This window comes from Chrysemys picta, chromosome 1 (assembly GCF_011386835.1).
Source record: "Chrysemys picta bellii isolate R12L10 chromosome 1, ASM1138683v2, whole genome shotgun sequence".
Taxonomy (NCBI): Eukaryota; Metazoa; Chordata; order Testudines; family Emydidae; genus Chrysemys; species Chrysemys picta.
The window spans coordinates 1,356,469-1,369,532 of record NC_088791.1 but is presented as its reverse complement, the minus strand read 5'-3'; the positions used below and the strand labels follow the sequence as shown (position 1 = coordinate 1,369,532).

Here is a 13,064-nt window from a genome sequence, read left to right as displayed (position 1 = left end):
CGCGAGAGGCGAAGGGACCCCAACACGGCAAGGCCCAGCTAGCAAGGGCCAGCACCTCGAGTGTGTCCCCAAACCCAGCGGGGTCCCCCCTGGAGCACAGCGGGTTAGGAGACCCCAACACAGGGACGGCGTACCTCCAAACACCAGGGAACACAGGCTGCAAATGGGCAGCGTACCCCAGACCCCCATAGCCCCAAGCCCCCCAAAGGCCTATACGAAGGGACAGTGCACCCCTACATGTACTGAGGGCACCCCCCCCCAGCCAAGCTCAGCCATGGTCCAAAGGGGAGCGTTCATCCAAACCCCCCATCTGTGCACCCCAAACCAGGCAGGAGCAAGTACCACGCAAAGGGACAGCGCATCCCCAACACGCCAAGGACACGTGGAGGGCAGGGGGCAACATGCTAATGACATGGAGCGCACAGGGGGCAGCACGGCTCGAAACACGCCCAGGATGGCCAGCAGCTGTAGCTAGCGAGGTCGCTGGCAATCAGCTAGGACAGGCTGGGGACTTGGCGGGAGGCCAACTGAGGCGAAGCGCAGCTCCAGCCCGAGCAGCCCCACGCCCTGCCCTGCCCTGCCCGGGAGCCGAGCAGCAGACGCTGGTACCTGCTCAGAAGGTGCCGAATCTCCAGGCGGCAGCGCCACGTCCGCCCTTGGCAGAGCCCCTGGGAACGGTGCTTCCTGCGTCCTTCAAACCCGCTGCTCTGCGTCCCCTGCCCGCCCCGCTCCCCGCTGCCTGTAACAGGACACCTGGCAGCCAGCCTCCCTGCGGCCCTACAAGGCATCCTGAAATCGGCCACCCCCGCCTGTCCCTCTCGCCCGCGTGCCCCTGGCCTGCCTGAGACCCTGGCTAGCAAAGGGCCAAGGACACGTCCCTGCCCACGATGCCCCTTCTCTGCCCCTCCAGGCAGCTGGCAGCTATCGCCCATGGCTGCCCGTCCTGACCCAGACCTGGCCTGGCTCTAGCACCGGCTGCCGCTGAGCTCCTCTACCCGGAGAACGGCGGCTCCTCCCTGGAGACGGCTCCTCCCGCCCCCAGCCGGGCAGCACACAAGCCAGGCGGGGGCACGACTGGGCCTGGCCATGCTGCCCTTCCTCGCCTGCACGGGGGGAAGTAGGGACCTAGGTGGGCGGGTGTCAGAGGGCAGCCACTGCCAGGGCACCCTCCTGCAGCAGGCCGCAGCATGGCAGATATGCCTGCCTCAGTTTCCCCTTTCAGAGTCCCCAGTAACTCCACACACTCTGTCTTGCCTCACCACTAGCCTCCGTGGGGCTGGTTTATTATCAGGCATTGCGCAGACCGTCTCACACCTCGGTTCTTTTTCTCCCCCAAGATCACCCAACGTCCCGGCCCACGACAGTCCCTGCACCCCATCTCACACATGGGCACCCGGACGCCCTGGCACTCCCGCCCTGTCCTCGTACCAGCAGAGCCGCCCCAGTGTTACCCTGCTCTGCTCAGTGGGGAGCCCCCAACCTCTCGCCTGGGAGAGCCCCTTTACTGGGGAGCCTCCCTCCGTAACCCCTGTCACGGAGTGTGGGGGGACACAAGGCCCTGCACCCCCGGCTTCCTTCGATTCACTGTGACTCTCAGCCAGCCAGTAAAGCAGAAGGTTTATTTAGACGACAGGAACACAGTCCAAGACAGGTCTTGCAGGCACAGACAACAGGGCCCCCCTCAGTTAGGTCCATCTTGGGGTCCCCGGACATCCCAGCCCCCTTGGGAGGTCAGAGCCATCTCTGCCTCCCAGCCCTTCCACCAGCCAGCTCTGAAACTCTCCCTTCAGCGACCCCTCCCCCAGCCTTTGTTCAGTTTCCCGGGAAAGGTGTCACCTGGCCTCCAACCCCTTCCTGGGTTCTCACGTTACACGCTCAGGTATTCGCCTTCGGGCAGACTCCCATCCCCCAATGCAGACTATCCTAGCCACACTCCCCTGTCAGCATTCACACACCACAGTAAGAACAGTCCCAGGTCGACACACACACACACACACACACACTCCGGAGCCTTCAGCTCTCACCAGCCCCCCTGCCCCACTTGCTGTTCTGCCTTCAGCTTCTCCCCAGGGCCCAGACCTACCTGGGCCTGTCCCCCCCTCCACTTTGCCGGGCCCCTGACAGCCCCCCCTCCTCACTGGCCAAAGGGGAGCCGCTGCCCTGGCACAGGGGCACTGCCTCTGCCTTGTTCCCAGCCGCCCTGGGGCGGGGAGTGTGACAGTGCCCCCTGCACTCACCTCACGTGGCCCAAAACCTGCCCCACCAGGACTGAAGGGGAGGATGGCGCAGTGGGGCAGGAGGCTGGGGGCCCACCCAGCCAGGGGCCTGCACCTTCCCTGCCGTGCAGGGGAGTGCGGCTGGGGCAGCGCTGGGCTGAAGTGGACGAGCCGCCCTGGTCTCAAGGTGCCCCAGCCCCTGCCAACCCCACCGACCCCGCGTCCTTCCCAGGGCCGGCTCTAACTTTTTTGCTGCCCCAAGCAGCAAAAAAAAGCGCCACCCCCCGAGTGCCGCCGGAACCCCCCCCCCCGGCCGAGCGCCGCTGGAACCCCTCCCGAGCCCCAAGCCCCGCGCCACCCCCCCCCCCCCCCGAGCGCCGCGCCGCCGGAGCCCGCCCCCGACCCCCGCCGAGTGCCGCCGGAGCCCCCCCCAGCGCCGCGCCCGCGCCACCCCCCCACCAAGCGCTGCGCCGCCGGAGCGCCCCCCCCTCCCCACGGAATGCCGCACCGCGCTCCCCCCACCGCCCCTTACCAGGTGCCGCCCCAAGCATGTGCTTGGTTGCCTGGTGCCTGGAGCCGACCCTGGTCCTTCCCCCAGGCCAGAGCCCCCGCAGAGCACCCTGGAGCCAGCCAGCGGCACACAGCCCCCTCCCTCCGCCACCACAAGGGCACCGGGAGCAGAGTCCCCGGCCCAGGCCTCGCTGCGCCCGGCAGGGCTCTGACCAGGCTGCAGCCCGGGGTGCGGGGGCGGCTGAATGGGGCACGGCCCCGGGGCACTCCGTGCAGCCTGAGGGGGGGATGCCAGAAGGGTGGGCGTGGGCGTGTACAAGCGTGTGCGAGCGTGTACATGTATGCTCCAGGGCACCAGGGCTGAGTGGGCCAGGCCGGTCCCCTTCCCACCCTGCCTGAAGGAAGGCGACATACTCACCAAGACACTCAGCAACCCCCAGTGCAGGGGGGCCTCCCAAATCTGGGACTAATCACAGCCCATCCCCTCCCCCGCCAGGCTGGGCCATGGGAACGGGGCACCAGCCGTCCCCACCCCCCACCCAGTGAGGGCTGGAGGAAGTGGGGGAGGGAGTGGGGGGCGCTGTGCGCTGCTTCGGGCAGTAGGAGGGAGGCGGCGCTGCCCGCTGAGCCGGGGAAGCTGTTGGGTGTGCCCAGGGACACCTCCCCATGGTGCCCCCCGCCCAGCCCAGAGCCCCCCCGGGAGCTCGCCCTGGGCTCAGAGCCAGCCCCAGAAATAGCAGCTGGTATGTGGGTGGAAGGGCAGCGGGATAAATAAGGAGCAAGGGGGCTGGGAGCAGGCGGGGGAGGGACGGGAAGCGCAGTGACAAAGGAGGCACCAGGCTCAGCCCCCCACGGGAATGGGCAGCGCCCGCCTGGGGCTCCCTGCGAGTTCCTCCCCCAGGGGTCAGCGCCCCTGGGAACTGGGGGCTTGTGAGGGGGCCCAGCCCCGGCTCCAGGCTGGCTCCCCCCGCTGGGGTTGGCCCTAGGGAGACCCCCTCCCCTTCCTGCTGCAGCCTCTCATCCGGACAAAGGGTCCCTGGAGTCTGGGCCCCCCCCCCCCCCGGGCTGCTGTGTCGGCCCCTGTCCATCCTTCGCCTGGCGAGAACCCGCCCCCAACAGCCCCGCACAGCCCCGGGAACCAGCCACAGCACCCGCGTGGCACCAGTGCCCGTCTCACAGCAACCTTAACGAGACAGCGCATCATCAGTGGGCAAACGAGCGCCCCTCCCCCCGGCGTGCGCCGCACACCGCTCGTGGCAGGGCGTGAACCCCGGGCTCACCACGAGGGGGTCCCCTCACTGTCCCAGCTGGCCCCGGGGCCCTCTGGCCCCGCCAGCCCCTGCTCACTGCCCAGCTCCCCACGGGGCGAGGGGGGCGGCGGGAAGTGCAGGAAGAAGAGGGCCTCGTAGGAGAGGGGGAAGGGCGGGGCGGGCAGCGGGCAGCAGGCCAGCGAGCCCAGCTCCAGGGCCAGCACCGTGCCCAGCTCCGGTGCCGCCATGAAGAGGCGGCTACCCCAGGCCACGCCCTGCCCTGCCAGGCTGCACTTGGGCAGGCTCCGCGCAGGGCCCCAGCGCCGGGCCCCTGGGCTGAAGGAAATCACCATGTTCTCCTGGGCGTTGCCCCCCACCACATAGAGGGGCTCCGAGCCCCCCAGGAAATAGAGACCAGGTAGGTCGGCGTCGGCTCGCGTCAGCGTGGGGAGCAGCTCCTGCCACGTGTCTGCAACGAGAGAGAGGGTGGGACGGGCGTCGCCCCCGCACCGGTCCAGACCTCACCCCACCTGGCCCGGATCCGTCCTCACTCTGCCCACCCCCACACCCGTCCTCACTCTGCCCAGACCTCGCCCCAGTCCCCCCATCTTCACCCCGCCCACCTCCACGCCCATCCTCACCCTGCCCACCCTCACTCCCACACCCATCCTCACTCTGTCCACCCTCACCCCAGTCCCCCTGTCCTCACTCCTCCACCTCCACGCCCATCCTCACCCTGTGCATCTCACCTCGCCCACCCCCACACCCTTCCTCACTCTGCCCCCTCACCCCAGTCCCCCGCCATCCTCACCCCACTCACCCCCACACCCATTCTCACTCTGCCCAGACCTCGCCCCACCTGGCCTGGATCCGTCCACACCCCGCCCACCCCCACACCCATCCTCACTCTGCCCAGACCTCGCCCCAGTCCCCCCATCTTCACCCCGCCCACCTCCACGCCCACCCTCACTTCCCCACTCCCACACCTGTCCTCATTCTGCCCGCCCTCACCCCAGTCCCCCGCCATCCTCACCCCACCCACTCCCACACCCGTCCTCACCCTGTGCATCTCACCCTGCCCACCTCCACGCCTGTCCTCACTCTGTCCGCCCTCACCCCAGTCCCTGTCCTCACTCCCCCACCTCCACGCCCATCCTCATCCTGTGCATCTCACCCCGCCCACCCCCACACCAGTCCTCTGCCCCCCTCACCCCAGTCCCCCGCCGTCCTCACCCCACTCAACCCACACCCATCCTCACTCTGCCCAGACCTCGCCCCACCTGGCCTGGATCTGTCCACACCCCGCCCACCCCCACACCCATCCTCACTCTGCCCAGACCTCGCCCCAGTCCCCCGTCCTCACCCCACCCACCCCCGTCCTCACTCTGCCCGTCCTCACCCCAGTCCCTCCTGTCCTCACCCCACTCACCCCCTCACTCTGCCCGCCCTCACCCTAGTCCCCCCCGTCCTCACTCCACCCACCCCCATCCTCACTCTGCCCATCCTCACCCCAGTCCCCCCCCGTCCTCACCCCCTCACCTCCACGCCCATCCTTACGCTGCCCATACTTCACCCCACCTAGCCTGGAGCCGTCCTCACCCGGCCCACACCCACACCCGTCCTCACTCTGCCTGCCCTCGCCCCAGTCCCCCCATCCTCAGTCCCACACCTCCATGCCCATCCTCACCCTGTGCATCTCACCCTCCTCCCACCTGTCCCCATCCTGCCTGGAACTCGCCCCACCCCAGCCCACCCCCCACTCAACTCCCCCTACCTTCATCCCAACCCACTCTCCACCCCCACCGTTGCCCCAGTCTCCTCCCCCCTTCCCTCCCGCGAGGCCCATCAGCCTGGGAGCTGGGAGGCTCCCTAAGAGACGGCCCAGCAGACACCGGGCGCGGGCCAGGGACTCGCCCGGCCGCAGCGGCTCTGATCGCAGCCCAGCCGCAGGGAGGAGCAGGCGGCTGGAGATGGGGCTGAGATGCTGGACTGCCCAGGGGGGGGAGGGCAAATGGGGCAATTTGCCCCAGGCCCCCATGAGAATATAGTATTCTATAGTATTGCAACTTTTTTTTTTATGGAGCGGGCCCCCGAAATTGCTTTGCCCCAGGCCCCCTGAATCCTCTGGGGAGCCCTGCTGAGATGGGGACGAGGCTCCGTGTGGCACGGCTGGGCACCCTGGGGCCGGGGCTCTCTGCCCGGGCAGTGCCAGGCGCTGGCTCTGCTCACCTGCCCCGACGTCGTAACGCAGCAGCAGCTTCTCGCCCGTCCTCTGCAGGCTGCCCAGGGCGTAGATGCTGCCGGCGTGAGCCGCGCAGAGCGGCAGGTCGTGGGACAGCGAGACGGCGAAGGTGAAGTCGGTGAGGGGCAGCGAGGAGACGAAGGCCCACGAGTCGCTCCAGGGGTCGTAGCGCTCCACCGCCGCGTACAGAGCTGTGCCGCCGTCCGGCGCCAGGAGCGTGTCCAGGTACCAGCCCCCGATGGCGTAAATCCGCTGCCCCACCACCGCTGTGCTGAAGTGCCGCCGGCGCTGTGAGGAGAGAGTGGGCCGGGGGGCTAGGAACTCAGGGCTGACCCCACCGGGAGCCTGTCACCCTGGTGTCTGGGTGCGGCTCCCAGCTGGGGCGGGGGGCAGCGTGTGGCCTGGGGGTCCAGGCTGGGTACTGGGGGTGGGAGCATGGCACTGGGAGGCTCAGAGCCTGGGGCAGCTGGTCCCACATCCCATCCAGCTGCGAGTGCCAGGGGCCCTCAGAATGGGGCCTTCATGGGGGTGCCGAGTGCCAGCAGGGAGAGGGCAGAGAGCGAAGTGGGGCCACTGAGGCAAGGGGGCTCTGACCTTCAGCAGCGGGCTAGGGGGCTGCCAGCAGTGGGTGAGAGAGCGGTAGCGAGGGGGTACCTGGGCACAGGGGTACCAGGGCACTGACCTTCAGCAGCGGGGTAGGGGGCTGCCAGCGGTGGGTGAGAGAGGGGTAGCAGAAGAAAGGGTACCAAGGTGTGACGAACTGGGACTGTTCTTAATGTGGTCTGTGAATGCTGAGTGGGGAGGTTGGCTGGGACGGTCTGCACTGGGGGATGGGAGACTGGCCTTGAGGGAGGATACCTGAGCATGTAACGTGAGAACCCAGGAGGGGGCTGGGGCCAGGTGACACCTTGGCCCGGGAAACTGAACAAAGGCTGGGGGAGAGACGCTGGAGGGAGTTAGAGGGTCAGGAGCTGGCTGGTGTAATGCAGGGGAGCCCAGACAGGGCTCTGACCCCCCAACGGGGCTGTGGTGCCCCTGGGACCCAAGATGGACCTAACTGGTGGGGGGGGGGGGGGTCCTGTTGTCTGTGCCTGCAAGACCTGTCTTGGACTGTGTCCCTGTCGTCTAAATAGACCTTCTGCTTTACTGGCTGGCTGAGAGTCATGGTGAATCGAAGGAAGCCGGGGGTGCAGGGCCTTGTGTCCCCCCACAGTCCGTGACACAAGGTACCAGCCACTGACCCCCAGCAGCAGGGTTGGTGGGTGAGGGAGCAGTAACAGAGAGGTGAGGGGTACCGGGGCACTGACCTTCAGCAGTGGGTGAGGGAACGAGGGCAGGAGCGGGGCATGTGATGAAGTGGGGGGGGTTCCCTCATGTTGTATGTGAGCCTGAGTAAGTCTTACTGGTGTGCATGAATACTGTGTGCCTCAGTTTCCCTGTGTACTGCACCGATGCCTCGGTGGTGGGGATAAGGGCCTGTGTCTTTTGCTGAGGCCCTTGGGGGCAGGTGAGGCAGCTCCAGCTGCTTGCAAGTAGGCGATGGCACCGGAGGGGATCGCGGCTGGGTGACACTTTACCCTGGAAGTGAGACAAAGACCGGAGGAGGGGCAGTGGGCATGTGGGAGGTCGGGCCACTGGAGGGGTCAGTCTCCTGTTTGGGACTCGGAGTGGGGAGTCCAGGGGCACGAGGCCCTGGGGGTCCCCAAGATGGACTTGGCTGAAAGTTCCTGCTTTCTGGGTAAAACTCTGTTCTACGCTGTGTCCCAACGACTGTGTCGCATGCTGGCTGGGAGTCCCGGCTGACTGCGGACAGGGCCCCTCTGGCTTCCCCAGGGGTCCCGTCCTGGAGGCCCTGCCAAGGGGAAGGGCCCAGCGTGAACAGGGGGCTGAGTGCTCCGAGGTCAGACCCAGGAAGGCCGTAGGTGGAAAGGCTCCTTGCCCGGGGGAGTCCCTGTGCCGGAGTCCTGGCTGGCTTTGCACAGAGCAGTTCCAGAGCACCAGGCCTGAGAGTCCGTGAGAGGAGGTCACCATAAGTGGGAAGTGGGCGGCAGTGCTGGGTGAGGGATCGGTAGTAAGAGGGGGGATACCAGGGCACAGGGTACTGACCTTTAGCAGCAGGGTAGGGGACTGCCAGTGGTGGGTGAGGGAGCAGTAGCGGGGGGAGGGTATACCAGGCATGGGGGTGTGACAAAGTGGGACTGTTCTTAATGTTTCCTCTGAATACTGTAGGGGTGCCTCAGTTTCCCCTATGCATTTCTTAAGTCTCTAGGTGGTGGGATAAGGGGGTGTAATTGTTGCAGAGCAAAGGGCCAGTGTGCATAAATGGCCGACACTCTGTCACCTGGCAACTAATGGCTGGGGCCCTTCCCCCCTGCAAGGTGATAGCTGAAGGTGTTGGAGAACAAAGATCAGGTGACCACCTGGTCTGGGAAAGAGACAAAGGCCAGAAAGGAGGGGCTGGAGACAGTCAGTTTGGAGCTGGCTGGGGCTGGGAAGTGAGTGCAGATGGGGGTGTCTGGCTCACTGCCCCCCAGGATGGACCCGGCTGAGGGGTCCCGTTCGCTGGACCTACAAGCTCTGTTTTAGACCGTGTTCCTATCATCTAATAAACCTCCGTTTCCCCGGCTGGCTGAGAGTCACGTCTGACTGCGAAGGGGGGGTGCGTGCAGGTCCTCTGGCTGCCCCAGGACCCCGCCTGGGCGGACTCGCTGTGGGAAGCGCACGGAGGGGCATATGCTGAATGCTCCAAGGTCAGACCAGGAAGGTGAAGCCGTGTGAGCTTCTTGCCCTGAAGACAGTCTGCTCCGAGGGAGAGGAGACTTCACCAGAGTCCTGATGGCTTTGTAGGGAGCAGTTCCAGAGCATCGCCCGGGGACTCCATGACAGGGGGTACCAGGGCACGGGGCACTGACCTTCAGCAGCGGGGTAGGGGGCTGCCAGCACTGGGTGAGGGAGCAGTAGCGGGAGAGGGTACCAGGGCACGGGGCACTGACCTTTAGCAGCGGGGCAGTGGGCTGCCAGCAGCCAGCCAGCGGGTTGTAGCGGAAGGCTGCCATGCGGAAGGCGAACCCACGGGCCCCGCGGCGCTCCCGGTAGCCGCCGATGAGGAACAGGTAGTTGAGCAGCTGGGCGGTACTGAAGCTCCACTTGTCGGCCCGGAAGGGCAGCCCGGTGGCCCGGCGCCAGGTGCCCCCGCGGCCCAGGGGGAGGCAGTAGAGGCCGCGCAGGGGCTCCATGTCGGGGGTGGCCGGGGCCCTCAGGTTCTCCTTGTGGAGCACGCACAGCTGCTGGGGGCCCTGCGTCCGGAGCCCTGCCAGCTCCTCCTGCAGCGCCGGGGCCAGCTGCCCCGTGACGGGCGCCAGCTCCAGGAGCTGGGCGCTCAGGTACTGGCACAACACGGCCCGCATCTCCGGGCAGCCGATGGCCTCGGCAAAGCGCAGGTAGGACAGGCAGTTCTGGGGGCGCAGGAGGGGGCGCAGGGCCAGCCAGCACTGCTCCAGGAAGGAGGGCACCAGCAAGTAACTGGCAGCCTGGACAGCGGGCAGCAGCTCCTCCTCGCCCAGCCTGAAGTGCCCCAGGAAAACAAACTCCAGGATGGCGCAGAAGGCGCCCGATGGGATGTGCTCCAGCACCAGCCGCCCCTCTGCAGCCTCCTGCATCTGGGAGCGGGCCAGCGCCCCGAAGTACGCGCTCTCCTCAGCCAGCCGGGCCAGCTCCACCTGCGGGCACCAAGAGACCGGGGGCTGCTAAGCTGGCCTGGCCCAGCTCGGGCTGGGGGCAATGCCATGCTGGGTAGGGCCTAGGACAGGGGGACGCCAGCTCCCCCGGGCAGCACGCATAGACTCCTGTCCATTTTATCCTCAGCTGGTGCCGGGCCCCTGTGGGACTCGGCCTGCCCCAGCCTCCATCTGCAGGCGGTGGGGCCAGCACCAAGGGCTGGGACCTGCACCAGCAGCTCCTTGGGGCAGAGGCAGGCTGGGGACAAGGGATGGGGGGAAATGAGAGGGAATGGGACTGCTGGGCAGGGGCTCCCCTCATCCCTGCCCCCTGGTACCACAGGCTCTGGGCACGGGGAGCTGTTCCCAGGTGGGAGGGGGTAGCTCCGGGGTACCAAGACCCTTGGCCCTGGTCTCATCACCCCACACCAGGGCCCCCACCTGACACGCTGCGCTGGATGCAGCCACTGAGCGCAGCCCAGACCTCACCCCACAGCTCTGCTGGGCAGCTGCCACCTCCTCACAAGGGGGCAGCTCCAGGCCGGGGTCTGCAGACCCACCCAGGGTGCTATTCTGGCCAGAGACAGGCCTCCGTGGTCCCAGCAAGCCCCTTTCCTGGGCTGGGCCTGGCCCATCGCTGGGACGAGCCCATGGCCACAGGCCTGTAAGTGGCACGGCCCCAGCGGAGACCCAGGCCTGGCCCGTGAGGGTGGCAGCCAGCAGGAATCCACGCGGGTGGAGGCTGGGACCTGCAGCCTGAGGGCACCTTGGCTCACCCAGGGACAGGGCAGAGGGGACCCAACGGGTGCTTTGGGCTGCAAGCCGCTGGGCACAGAGCCCCGGGGGGAGACCAACCCCCTTGGCGCCAATGGGGAGGGGCTCACGGGACGCTCCGCTCCACGGGGCGCAGGCCCTGCCAGTGCCGGGGACGGCAGGCTGAGGCAATGGCCCAGCCGTGGTGCTACATACACCCAGTCCCAGCCCGCCCACGGGTGAGGGGACCGGGGCCCCGGCCTGCACCCTGCCCGGCAGGACGCCCAGGCCCCCAAGCAGTAACACGCAGCCTGTGCAATGGCATTGGCGGGGGAGCAGGCTCCGGTAGCGATGGCACAGCACCAGGAAGGTGGCATTTTGGGCAGCATACCTGGAAGGCACAGGGATCTGTCTGGACGGTAACGAGGGGCAGCCCCGCCCCTCGGCTCCGGTAGACCCTCTGCTCAGGGCTGTTCCCCCAGGGCTCTGCCCGTGGTGCCAGGCCGCCTGGTCCCTTGCTGGGCAGCAGGAAGAAGCTCATCAGGGTGCGCAGGACGCACAGGAGGGAGCTCAGAGCCCAGCCAGCCGCAGCCCTCGGGGGGCGAGTCACAGCGTGCCAGGCTGCAGCCCACAAGCCTTCGCCCCCCCACCTCTGGCAGCGCAGAGTGGCACAGAGCGCCCTGCGGGGCATGGCCAGCGGCAGCTCCTGCAGGCACGTCCCCGGCTGAGCGAGGGGCAGCCGGCAGGGCTGGGAGCTCCGGGCACGGGCCGCCACAGGAATCTCGGAGCAGGCAGGAGGGCCGAGCTATTTTTAACCTGCTTGCAAGCAGCGAGCAGGAAAGCCGAGCCCGCCTGCGCCCCATGCCAGCGCGGAGGCAGCAGGGCTCCTGGCCAAGCAGAGCAGCACAGGGAGCGCCCAGGCTCCACAAGCGGCTCCTGCAGGCGAGGCACTGGCGCCAGGCAGAGCGGGCACTGGATGGCACCCCAGCCTTTGGCTGTCCTGTCACAGTGCAGCCTGGAGCAGCAGGGCGAGGCTTGGGAGGACAGCACGACATGGCTGTGGAGCCTGCCCCAGGCAGGAGCGGGCACCGCCGCGGATCGCGGACACGCCGCTCCGGCTGGTAACCGGGGAGCACCAGCACGGCCGGGGGCCCAGCAGCAGAGCCCCGTGGCTGGCGGGGCCGTGACGGCTCCAAACACGCTCCCCCCTTCCACGCTGCCGGAGCCAGGGGGCTGGGGCATTAGGGCTAGGCCGCGCTGCGCCTCTCCCAAGCCAGCCTCCCCTCCCGCTGCCAGTCACAGTGCCCATGTGCAGGCCTGAACCCCCCCACTGCACACAGATCAGGCCTCGGCGCCCACTGCCCTGGGGGACCCACGCAGCTCTGCAGCCTGGCAGGGACCTCGGGGACTCAGGGCCCTGCACCCCCGGCTTCCTGCGATTCACCATGACTCTCAGCCAGCCAGTAAAGCAGAAGGTTTATTTGGATGACAGGAATACAGTCCAAGACAGGTCTTGCAGGCACAGACAACAGGGCCCCCCTCAGTTAGGTCCAGCTTGGGGTCCCAGGGCATGCCAGCCCACCCCCCTTGGGGGGTCAGAGCCATCTCTGCCTCCCAGCCATCTCTCCAGCCTCCTTCCAGCCTGCTTCCAGCACTCTGCCTTCAGCGACCCCTCCCACAGCCTTTGTTCAGTTTCCCGGGCCCCGGAGTCACCTGACCTCCCACCCCCTCCTGGGCTCTCATGTTACAAGCTCAGGTATGTTCCCTTGGGCCGGCTCCCATCCCCCGATGCAGACCATCCTAGTCACACTCCCCTGTCAGCATTCACACACCCCAGCAAGAACAGTCCCAGTTCGTCACATCTCTCCCCCCTTCGAGACCGAACTGAGCGGGGTCACTTTAGCCAGTGACCTGGGGAAGTTCGAACCTACCCCCGTTCCCATGGATGCCCCCGCATCCCTCCAGTTCCTTGGTGGGAATTACACCAGGCCCCTTCCGTTCCACGCCCCCCCTTAGGTCGGGGGTGCTTGATGGCACTCGCAGTTCGCCTGTGGGAAGGTTTATGCGGCCTGTGCCCTTTTCCCCCCCCCATACCTCTGGGGTTCCAACTGGGCTGTGATCTTCTCCCAGCGCTCCAGTCTGGAGGTCTGTGCTTTGGGCTCTCTTGGTTCAGAGCCGCCCTTTTTACCTTGGCCACCCTCTGGAAAGGATCCTTTATGCTGGGCAAGGGTCCTAAAGCTCTTTTCCCCTTGTCCCAGGCCTTCCTCCCCCTCTGACAGGGGTCACAGGATCCGCAGTACTGTCGGACAGTAACAAAGACCCCAGGCCAGTAAAAGCTCCGTAGCAGCCTCTGCTGGGTACGCCAGGTTCCCTGGTG

General features: G+C 67.2%; 3 protein-coding genes across 7 annotated transcripts in view; 1 reads left to right on the top strand and 2 right to left on the bottom strand.

The window, feature by feature from the left end:
* Positions 1–745, bottom strand: part of CPT1B (carnitine palmitoyltransferase 1B) — a 61,397-nt gene extending 60,652 nt beyond the window's left edge. For 4 of the 5 annotated variants that reach the window (XM_065590812.1, XM_008172799.4, XM_065590917.1 and 1 more), the window contains exon 1: positions 610–745. The gene's annotated coding sequence lies outside the window, so the exon portion shown is untranslated. The remainder of the gene's footprint in view (positions 1–609) is intronic. The other variant, XM_065590940.1, reaches the window with a different exon arrangement.
* On the top strand, positions 732–12,597 carry LOC135983052 (uncharacterized). The gene is made up of 2 exons (XM_065592417.1): positions 732–1,975; positions 12,198–12,597. Exons 1-2 carry the CDS (start codon positions 1,386–1,388, stop codon positions 12,595–12,597), a joined length of 990 nt encoding a protein of 329 aa, XP_065448489.1. The 5' UTR covers positions 732–1,385.
* On the bottom strand, positions 2,752–12,084 carry LOC101932377 (kelch-like protein 42). The gene is made up of 4 exons (XM_008172809.4): positions 11,079–12,084; positions 9,212–9,937; positions 6,206–6,506; positions 2,752–4,445 (listed from the first exon to the last, which is right to left on the bottom strand). Exons 1-4 carry the CDS (start codon positions 11,376–11,378, stop codon positions 4,003–4,005), a joined length of 1,770 nt encoding a protein of 589 aa, XP_008171031.3. The 5' UTR covers positions 11,379–12,084; the 3' UTR covers positions 2,752–4,002.
* Positions 12,598–13,064: the final 467 nt, after the last annotated feature.